The sequence below is a fragment of the Pundamilia nyererei genome, unplaced genomic scaffold (assembly GCF_000239375.1).
Source record: "Pundamilia nyererei isolate P.nyererei 1_Seehausen unplaced genomic scaffold, PunNye1.0 scaffold00072, whole genome shotgun sequence".
NCBI lineage: Eukaryota > Metazoa > Chordata > Actinopteri > Cichliformes > Cichlidae > Pundamilia > Pundamilia nyererei.
Genome location: NW_005187473.1, coordinates 513,164 through 524,855, shown reverse-complemented (window position 1 = coordinate 524,855; position 11,692 = coordinate 513,164). Strand labels below are relative to the sequence as shown.

At 41.4% G+C, this 11,692-nt stretch overlaps 1 protein-coding gene across 1 annotated transcript in view; it reads right to left on the bottom strand.

Annotated features, from left to right (window-relative positions):
- The window catches only part of atp11b (ATPase phospholipid transporting 11B), a 46,099-nt gene that overhangs the window by 5,761 nt on the left and 28,646 nt on the right, over positions 1 to 11,692 (bottom strand). The window contains exons 28-29 of the mRNA XM_005736929.2: positions 10,158 to 10,323; positions 2,764 to 2,927 (exon numbers count right to left, since the gene is read on the bottom strand). Of these exons, the coding sequence (XP_005736986.2) occupies positions 2,764 to 2,927; positions 10,158 to 10,323 (330 nt within the window). The remainder of the gene's footprint in view (positions 1 to 2,763; positions 2,928 to 10,157; positions 10,324 to 11,692) is intronic.

Sequence of the window (11,692 nt, the reverse complement as noted above, 5' to 3'; positions counted from 1 at the left end):
GTGTGTGTGTGTGTGTGTGTGTGTGTGTGTGTGTAGGCACAGATAGATACATACATGATTATATTGTTTACAAAATACCAAAGGCAACAGCAGCCCCCATGCAACAAGATACACTGGGCATTCATGTTTTTGTTCCTGTAATTTAAACCTGTAGGGACGATAACTCCACCCAACTGGAACACCATGGGATTTAAAACGAGCACGCCTTCAATCATGGCCTCTTCTCAGAAGCATAATAAGGCTTCAGGATCCGATAGAAAAAGATTGGAGGACGTAGGAGGGAGGAAAAAAAACCCACCTCAAAACTGAGACTGAGACTACACATCCCAGCAGCCCCTCTGGTGTCCTAAGCAGTCTTTTTCTGTTTAGGAAGTCTTTTTGTTATAAAACCTGCATTTTTCCCCTAAAACTTCCAGAAAAAAATCCAAATCCACAAATCCAAAAACAAAAAAAATTTCTGCTTTGTCACTAAAATATTTAACCTTGGCCAGCAACAGGCCAAGTACAGCAGCCAACTGTAACTGGGCTTCCAATAAATATGAGATAAATGCGTCATGTATTATATAAGTACTACATATGCTTGCTATATGTCCCTTCCAGTCATTAAGCATAGAATATAGGAATGGGTGGATATATTCCATTTCCTCTATGGCAGTATCCTAGCATTAAGGCCAAATATTAGCTGGCTCTCACTACCTGTTTAGGCGTTCTTTGCAGTTTCCTGCTTTTTGCCATCACACCCAAAAGGTGAAGAAGAGCGAGAAGAGGAACGTCTAGGTTAGGGAGGAAAAGAAACTTGCAGAATCACCTACGAGTTTGTTACTCCACTTTGTTTTTTTTGTATTTACAGTATGAAGCACAGCTAGGCAAAGCATTTTCTAGATGTTCATTATTTATTCTTTGGCGAGAACAAACTGGCAGCCATGTCCTTACTTGGAAGAATACGACTGATTGGTTTGTGCCAAGGTCAGAAAACAAAAATCAATCATTCCCACAGGAAGAAATTCATCTAAATTGAATCATGCATTTAGTGGCAGTTTCTCCCTGAAGCAAAGGGGCTTCAGCAAAATGACCCTGACATCGGATCTGCTAAAACATTTCATGGTAGATAAACCCCCCCACAGCTGAGGGAATAATGAAGGGTATAAATATTAAAGCATGGGACCCAATTGATCATCTCACCAGCTGAAGCAAAGTCTAACGTGATCATCTGATGCCAAACCAGAGGTTATTGATTGAAAGATGTAACTGCAGCCAGGAACAATGTCTCTACTATGAGAATGTTCAAAGAGATTAAAAACAACTTCTTCACATAAGACGTTGTCATTTATTAGTCCCCATGCGGGCTACGGGGATACCCCTGAATCCCTTATTTGCCCTGCATGCTGTCGTGACCTTTACACACACACACACACACACACACACAGTTACAAACAAACAAATACACATGCTCACACCTTTTAACTCAGTGCGATCAATACTGAGGGTCCCAAGCTGTTTAAACAAATAATGACCGCTCAGCAGAGAGGGCTGATCAGTCGATAAATCGATGACCCCACAGAGTCGCCAGGGTTCGGGTGAAAAGACACAACAGAAGTGAAACTGCAGATTGGGCAGTCCGATAAACTGAAGTTGTTAAAGCTGAAACCCCCCAAAAAACAAACAAACAAAGAGATAATCAAACTGTTTCCGTTTCATCATCCTTTTGTCACAAAGTGGACTTGCAGCTTTGAAGAAATCTGCATGATCAAATGCTCATTTACTGCTGTAAACTGGAATATTTCATTTTCTCTCTGCAGCAAAGACCTCGCATTGCAGTTACTGTTCAATCTCATTGCTTCGGCTTCCCACTTAAATGTTTTTGACAGCTTATCAGTCCCAGAAATATCTAAATCCACATTATTATTTGGACAAGTTAACCATTGTCTGTGGAGTAGCTTTCCAATGAAAAATAGGGCCTGTTAGTGAATACAAGGCTAACAAACAGACTTTAATACAGTGCTTGGGTTATCTGTTAAAGCGCATTGCAAAATTCCTTGAAACCTTAGTTATTCCTTTGTTATTAATCAGACTCACTGCCATGTGATTTTTGGAGAATATTTTGGAAAGGGTGACAGACAAGACAAACAGATCATAGCATGTTGTTAGGACACAGACACATGGGTTAACATACAGACAGACAAACCTTTAAGTGTGGGTTACACAAGACAGACCCGCTGGACACCGGTATATCGTGTATTAATAAATAATACTGTAACCCAGATTCTCCCTGTTAGTCTGCCAAACATTCACACCTGCATGCTTTGTAAGACAGCACAGCCATCAGAATCGCCCTGTGGTTTTGGTTCTATGGAGTACTGATGCATTTCTGTGGATATGACATTAAGCACACCCTTCTGTCTGGTTAATCAGAATGTTCAGACTCCAGACTCCCAACACAGACTTTGATGGAAATGAGAAACTCATAGTAGTGCAGTCCATGATGGCTTGATCCACATATGTTCAGCCTCTAACTCCTTCTTTTGGCTGCTGTCCCAAAGTCCTGCAAAGATTCAGCCTAAAACCAGCCTCTAGGAACACCTGGAGCCCAGCTTCCCCACCACGAAGTTCAAATTACTATAAATCTGAACAAGACTTACAGTTGACCTGCAGTCACATTATGGGCTACAACGGTCGGGACTGAAGCCCAGATTTCTGACACCAAGAGGTGCCGAGGGTTCGTCATTCAAAATCACGTTTTCTCGATGTCGTAGTCTTCCCCACCTGTTGTTGCGGCTGGATGTGTGGCAATTGTTGGCGCTGGCCTTGCAGCGTCCAGTCATTTGCTCCAGGAGGCGGGCCAGGCGGGTACAGCCGCTCTGCCCCTGTTGGTAGCAGCACAGGGATTCCATGCAGCTGAGGTTCTGCACCTGGGAGGCTGGTAGAGACTGGAGGGAAGGCAAAAAGTGGAAGAAGCGCAGAAACAGAGGAAGAGAAAGTGAATAAAACAAAAATGAAAAGGTGGCACAGAATGAAATCACAGAAAATTAAGGAGAGAAAAAAAACAAACAAACAAGATTTGAGTGGAGAAAGAGAAGAAAACAAAGAAAGATCAAAACCAAAACAATTCAGGGTGACTGGTATGAAAAGAGTGACTGGAGGATGATGTTTTGCATGCTGTCACAGCAACAGTGATGTACAAGGGAAAACATTCAAAACATGCTACATCAGGGATTGAAATGTGGTAAATAAATACTTAAAAACAAAACAAAATCCTATGAGAAAAAACATATGTTTGTAGTTAAACTTAAAAATGATCTGCTGTATAATTTTTGGGCAACATTAAACCAGATCAAGTATCTTCGGCCTTGTGCCAAAACCAAATATCAAATGCTAAATACATAAAGTTCCTGCAGTGGTTCTATTCTAGGTTCCTGATAGTAGCTGGGCATTACACAAGATAGGCTGTGTAGCATCTGCAGCAAATGAAGACCACCCAAAGCTATTCTTTTCCTCCTTGTGCACCTCAGCAGAGGATTTTTGTTCACAGAGCAGAAGCTGTGGCATTAGACTACGACTACAAAACAAACCTTCAAGGAAAGATGACTTTTTGTTCCAGAGCCTTGAAAACTCAACGCAGGTCTTTCTGCTAGGCTGTCGCATCTGTGATGGATCACTTAGCATCAACATAAACATTTAACATAAACTAACCATAAGCCCATTTTCTCTACTTCCTTATGCTCAGGCTGGCTCTCTATTAAGTGGACTTTTTTTGCAAGACTACATGTTTTGGGATTATTTAAAAAACAAACAAACAAAACTTTTTTAAAACTAGATTGCTCAGTGAGCCAGTGGTGCACTCGTAGATAAAGCTAAATTAAATGAGAAACCTGTCTGCTGACCTAAGGAAGCACCTGGCAGTAGGTGATGCAGTAGAGACAACGAGGAAAAAGTGACAGTGGTGTAGAGTTGCACTTATTCAGCTGGCATTGTGTTCCCTACTACTACCTCTCAAGTGTAGGTCCCATTTATTACTGTGTATTACATGAACATAATTCATAAATCTACTATGCTAATAGTATTGAGGAAAAAAGGTTTTGATTGTTTTGAAGGTCCAGTAACACACAGGTACAGTTTGATACTGTGTCATAGTACAGAATCAGAAAGTTGAGATATCGCCAAAGTTGGCTTTTGTACAAAACGGTTTCTAAACGCGATCATTTCACGATGTCCCCTCTAATGTGGTAATGCTGACAGTCATTTGTGTCTGGGTAAGTGACCCGTGGATTCCAGTGTGCTTTCACTTATGGATGTTGTGCTTTTCTGCAGCTGAAACTGGAGACATGCTAGGCATGAATCCAAACTTCTGCTTCCTCGCTGGAGACAGCAAAACAAAGACAGGTCACGGTGAATATGAATTACTCTGACACTGTCAGGTGCTCCAAGGTTATACTATAAATGTCTGGTTTTTAGACTCAGGTTCTATTGTACAGCGTTTTCTCTATTGAAAAAAAGAAAAGAAAAGCTGGGGCTGTTGAAAACAGGAAAAGAAGCACAACCACAGCTGTAGCTATGAACATTACACACCCTATTCTACTGATTATCTGTTGGAGAAATATCCTTTCTAAGTAGACAGCACCATATGAGTCTGTCTTTAGATTAACTAACAATAATGATTTTGCTTACTCAAACAAATGAACCCCTGTATCAACCTGTGGAGAACCAATGAGTCATCACAGAGCCTGTAAATACAAAGAGCCAAATTCAGCACTGCAGTGTTTTCAACCAACTCTTGGGTTTTATTTTTTATTTTTTAACCTCTAAAGAAAGAGGCAGTCACATAATTCAGAGATTAAAAGAAGACCAGACTGTAAGATTAATAATTCTCATGTAAACCTTTTGAAAAATGAATGCTAGAGCTGAAGGCTTTGCCATTAAAGTAGCCAAGGCCTCAGTGACAGCTGTATGGTTGACGTCATCCTCTGGCTGACTTACCACAATATTAATTACAGCTTTCAACTACGTTCTTGCTTTCTGTCCTGTTACTGAGCACAGCATTTTGCTGCTTTAAAGAGAAACAAGAAAGTGCACGTCGATCTGCGTGATAGAATAATCTTGTTTTCTAGCACTCACAAAAATAACTCACAGAAACAAAAACTATTAAATTATGGAACTAATGGGGAAAAAAGATATTTAAAGTCATAACTGAAAAGGAAGTAAAGGTGATGTAAAACCCTTACAAGCAAGCAAAGATATATCACTGCGTATGAGATGAAAACATGGCAAAGACAAAGTCAGCATGCCAACAGCATTCTCTCTGCGTCTAAACTCTGAACCCATACCTGATCAGAAACCAGTGAGGGGTGAATTGAGACCGGGTTGGGAAAAGGATGAGTAAAAAAAAAATCATGGTTGGGTAAGGGGAGGACAGGGTCAGTCGCATCTGGCCAGGGAAGGACTGTGTTATTCACTGACAGGTAAGGGAAGGATGAAGTTAATTGTGACTGGCTGGGAAAGCATGGGGTCACTCATATACAACGTGGGACAGACACAAAGACAAACAGGAATCTTATTTGAGTAACGAGTTAAAAGGCTGTGTGGGAGCAGCTGTGACAAACAGTTATGGGTTAATGATCAAGGGCTGCAGGTTGTGCAACTGAGTGCAGCTATGAAAGGGTGCACAGGGTTGGTTGGTCTTCGGGTGAAGACGATGCCCAGGCAGTGATTGTACAAGGAGGGGGGCAGATGGAAGTGAAGTACATGTACGGTACTACCTAAGGGAGCATGAGTCTGGGCTGGGGGCAGCAGGGGGAGGATAAGCAGCTAGCAGGTGCCAATTGTCCTCCCCTGGGCTCCGCTGGGCTTTAACAGGGTCATATTCTGGGCCGACTGAACCCTCACCCTCTTCCATCTGAAGGACACAAGATGCTTACAGTGAGCCCCACTAGCTAGTCATACAGTCAACCTTGCGGACGGTTGGCTGAACACTAAAAAAGCAAACCAGGTGCACTGCAAAACACATCCTTCTTAGCAGTTTCATCTCATGTTCAATCTTTAGGTGTTTATTGAAACAAAACGATTTGGATGATTGGATCAAATAATTGCCTTTTTACCTTTTATTAATTGTGCAATTTTTCTAAATGTATCAAATATTTGTTCTTATTTAGATTTATATGCAGATCAGCTTTTGTCTCGTACAGCTGGAAAACAATTTGAGGTACAGTGGATATGTTTTCCAGTGCTGCTTATTTACTAACTGGAGGATTCATTAGTCAGCAAGCAAGCGATCATTTGGTCAAGAGCCAGTCCAGGCTGCACTATAGGGGGCCAGTTAATTGGGGGAATTTCTGACCTTCACTCTACAGTGTACTCGAATACATTTCTTCATACCGAGAGGCCAAATCAACGCCGCTCCTTCTTAAAGCCCTTCACAAGTGACCTTCTCGACAAAGCAGAAGAGCTGACAAGTCCAGCTGCTTCCTGCTTTTTGCTCAAAGTCCCCTGCTGCACATTTAAATCACAATTTAATTAGGACTGCGAGATAATCAGAAATCACTAGTTGAGAATAAGTGAAATAAGTCTTTTAGAAAATGTAAAGGGCTTTGATGAGGGCACTAGTGGAGGGCTTCATTTCCTACAAAAGTTAAAGACAACTAAGCACAGTGGCTAGACGGCCAGTGCGCTCAAAAACGGCCGTGAAACTAGGCAACAAATGAGCAGAAAGAAGCTTCATTCATATGACAAGCATCTTGAGGGAAACTGAGATAGAAGCACATCTATTAGAATCCAAAGCAATTAACCTGCTGCTGAATCTATCAGAGCTGCAGAGTAGGCAAACAACAGTAAACCCTAGAGAGCCCTCTGGGTTCTTTTACGATTACCTCTATCTAATCTAATTAAGAAAAAAAAAAGGAAACTGAATAGTTCCAGAATTATCTCAGCAGAGCTGAACATACTGCATTATGCAGCACATTAACATGAATATACCATTAAGATTTTGAACGCAGAAAATCAACAAATCGCTCAGACTGAGTGAATCTGTTTTGCATAATGTGCTCTGTACCCTCACCTGTGCTCTCCAAATCAATAGCTGGTTTCTGCTCATTTAGTTTCTGAGATGAGACCAGCTTTATATACATACAAGCAGCCCGAAACACATTCAGACGGAAGTTTATTAGGTACGCCTAGCTAAAACTTGTAACGAGAGAGGCAATAAACCCTACTGTCATAGAGGGCACATTTAGTTGCTGTTACAACAGTTTCAGATAACTGATTCAACTTTACTGTAACTTACAGGCTTTTTGTCAGTGAGGACAAAAAGGAACTCGCAACCCAATCTATCTGCCCCACTAACTACATCCTGCAGATTCAGTTTACTTTGATACTGTATAAACCAGCGACTAAGTGTGCTATAAACTAGCATGAACAGTAAATCCAGCCCACTGTTTTTATAAGTGACATTTCCTCCCACCCACCTTGGAACCATACAAATTAGCAAGCTATAAAAACATGCAGAAGCAAAACAAATTCATGATCCTTGCTCATAACAAAAGTAATAATAGCAAAACTAAATATGACCTCTGTATCAACCAAAGATTTGCTCACTTTGGACAGTTAAAAAGAATAAAAAACTCCCCATTTGCTCATGTTCGCTCATTAAGAGAGAACCACCCTAAATTTGGCTCTTTGGCCTTTGTGTTATCAAAGAGAGCTTATGCTATTGTTAGCATTTTCCTTACAGGTTTTTATCGTGACATCAACTACGAAAGAGCAAGATCTTCAATTCAATCAATGAAAAATACGTGAGACAACACAGGGTTTCATTCATAGCAACATGCTGCTGTACAAAACAGTCCAAACCAGTTCAAGAGTCTGTCATGCAGCTGTGGGAGTGGCAGTCTTGCCCTGAGGATCTGCCTAAAACCATGCAGGTGGATAACGCTGACCTAAGGAGGGCGTTTCCGTGTCCTAGATTGAGTTGTTTTAGTTGAGCATACATCAAGATAGGTGACCATGCCATATAGATAAAAGTAGTAGATTGATGGGCTGCACCATGCATCTGATTCATGTGTCACTTTAACATGTGAGGGGCATTCCAGATTGTGCTCATGTGACAAGACCACTTGCTGATGGTCAAGAGGTAGGTTTGACCAGCTGCAGCGATAAAGAATGACGATCAGAGCCGCCTCCCCAACACATTTCCCCTTACGTTATGAGCGCTGAGGGAAAGAGTCAAGAGTCTACGAGCCCTCACAGGTGATTCGCCATTCATTCATTCTCTCCCCCATTCATTTATCCATTTGTACATGCAGTGGGTGGTGGGGTAATGACAGCGGCATGCTGTGACAGGCAGGAGTGGAAAGTGGTCTCAGAACACATTCTCTACATCAGTCTCTCACTGAAAATGCAACACATGCAGCGGCTGAAGTGCTTGAACCCGATTCTTTGACATGATCTCCAACCACACATTTATATCTTCTCTACATCCCAGTCACAGAGAATGCTGATTGGCTTGTGCAGGGCATGCAGTTACAGGCATGAAACAAAGGCTCCTACTCTAAAACTGACAGTACACAACGCTGCAGTTGTGGTACTGCCAGTGTTAGAAAAATGACCAAATAAAGTTGAGACCTGGGAAAAAGAACATTTGAGTTTTGTATGAATGATCTTACACAGGAGTGCTTATTCCATAAAGCAATACTTCTACTTTCTACGGACTTTTTGCAGTGTGCTGTGTACAGGATTTTAACTACTACGCTGTGTATTTTTGGCCAAACAGAATTAATGTGAAGAGAGGTGCACAGCATGCTTTGATGTCACTGTCAGGCCACACCACATTATCAAAGAACAGCTCTCTAAAAAGGGTAAGAATTGATACGTTTTCAATTACAAAAGCAGGGCAGCAACTCGGTGTTAATAGCTGACAAATCATAGAAATATAGATTTATAAGTACAGATGGATCACAATACAAGTACACACACAGTACAAGAATATTGCATTTGAATAAGGCACTCCTTATAATATTCTGAATTTTGTTTTGGGTGTATTTTAAGTCCACGGCTGAGTCACTCAATTCCTCTACCTAATTTTGCCCAGCTGGCTCTTGGCTCTGGACAAAGGCTGCAGAGCGATGAAGTCATCACCTATCGCCACACGGTTGGAATACATCTACACCAGGAGAGTGCACACAGAGGATAGGATGAAGACACACAGAAAGGTTAAAAATCAAAGTCTCTCTCTCTCTCACAGACACACACACTACCACAAACCCACTCGCAGAATCGCACACACAGACAAAACAGGACAAAGGTTAGAGCAGAAAATACAAACTCCATGTAGGACTGGACAAATTTCAAAGGAGAAGGGTCTAAACTAAAACATAAGCAATCTCCAGCTGGACAAATCAATACAGCAACAGTGTGGGTCCTCTGAAAGGTGACCATGCACAGTGTGGAGCTGGTCTGCGTGTCTGTGATCAAAGGCGACTCATGCAATGTGTGTATAAACACCAAGTCCTTCTTGTGCTGCCAAGTTGATTACTTGTGACCACATAGGCTCATTTAAACAACACGATGGGCAGAACCTTTTCTCCTCCCTGCCTCTGTCACATTTTAACTTTCAGTGGCATTTTAGTTTATTTCTTCCCTCCAGGCTCTTTTCAAATAGCAGGAAATATAATTTCCCTTTGTGTGAAACAGGTAGGAATATGTATTAAATCTAACGCTTGACACACAAGTTTAACTACTGGAAAGCATTCGGCCCTTTTGCCAATTTTTTCATTCTGAGCCTGCAGGAAACCCCAAACCCACAGAAACTATTTTTAGACTTGTTTACATAGATCTGGTAATAAACTAACAATATCTGACTTATTCTCAAAGTCTGTTAACTACTTAAGAATACTGTCATCTCTCATTGGCTTTCACCCTTTTTAAAACGATTTCAATGTAAGTGAAAACAGAGAAGTGGGTGAAGTATTCTCAGTAACTACAGTAGAGTCCAAACAGCAAGTAGAACAAAAGAGCACTTAGGCAGCTGCTGTGAACCAGAGAAAGTACAGAGTTAGGCCAGCACTGGCTCACAGGCAACAACCTATAAATGTCTTACCATCTCACATTCATACGTTCCACTCTTTTTTTTTTTTTTATAATACTGCTCCTGCACCTCCTCCCCTCATTACCTGACTCTTCTGAGTGCTGGTGGGCTGCAGGTGTCTGTACAAGACCTTCTTCAACACATCAGGAAAGAGGCAAGTTATGACGATGATGATAATGGCGAACCAGGCTGAACCGCTGGACAGCAGCTGCACAAAGACGAAGTACATGTCCTGGGTGTGCAGGAATGGCCTGAGGGGGCAAGGGGAGAGGAAACAATGTCTATTTTATGCTTAGAAAACATCTACAAGCCAGTTTGTCCAAAAGCAACAGTAACATTTGGTTAGCCTTACAAAAAAAAAAAAAAAAAAAACAGCAACAGAGATGGGCAGCCAGCCTCAACTCTGCCCTGTTCACCATAAATTCAGGTTTTACTGGCAGTTGGAAGTCATGCTCTTAGAGTAATTTCATTATTTCCTGACACCAGAGTTTAATGACTGGTGCAGATGTCAGACTACAAATATCCATTATGGTCCAATATTATCAGCATGGTTCCTGCAAGTCTGTGAGTTCACTGGCCTGTGTAACGTGGTCGAGACTGATCTGTTCAACTCAGCAGACTACCAGAAAAAACAAAAACAAAGCAGTCGTGTGAGGTAGGGCTGGGCCATATCATTCCGTTCACGGTAACACCGGTATAATGTTGGGCTACGACAAGAAAATTAAATATCGCGATAGAATATGGGTAAAACGCGCATGCGCAGTGCCTTTGTTTTCATACGCACATGGTGAAAAAGGCACGGCGGCGACGGAGTATGACATGGGCGAAAGCGGATCGTTGAATGAAACTGATGAACCAGAACTGGTTTGTAAAAATGCTGCAACTTCAGTGGTGTGGAACTGGTTTAGCTTTCGTCCGTCAGATACACAACAAAGCACTATTTTTGGTAGAGCGTGCTAGCGGGCCGTCGTTATTACCGTGTTGTTTGGAAAATACGGCACACTTAAAATCAATCCTTTGATTTTTCTGAAAATCGACAGTGCCCCTTATAATCCCGCGGGCCTTATGTTTGAATTCTGGTTGTGTTTACCGACCTTAAAATGATTTTATGTCGTACACGGCGCTCGAAAATCTGTCAAATGTTTTAGTACGATTTTGCTAAGCTACGAACCCGCACCGCTTAATGGATTGTCTGAGCATTACGGCTATCATAGGCAGGAGCCTCGCGGAGTGATACGTACAGTGCTTCAACATAATATTACCGTATTGTGTGTGTATGACCTCTTTTTAAGTTTTGTGGATATTATACATGGTTATGCTGAGGATATGTCGGCCAGTTTCCACTGGAAATGCCTTTTGGTTCAACTGTCAGCAAGGAATTTGCATTTGCACTGTAAAATTTTTATATAACTTTAATGCACATAAAAAACAGCTGCTTGTTTAAGTGAAAATACATTGATTTTTTTTTTTTGCACTAATAAAATTGTGGAGTTGTAAAGTATTTTGTCTAGTGTCAATTATATCGTTATCGCAAATTTTCAAATCTATATCGTGATAAATATTTTTGGTCATATCGCCCTGCTCTAGTGTGAGGTATAGTTTGACATCAGGGCTGGGCAA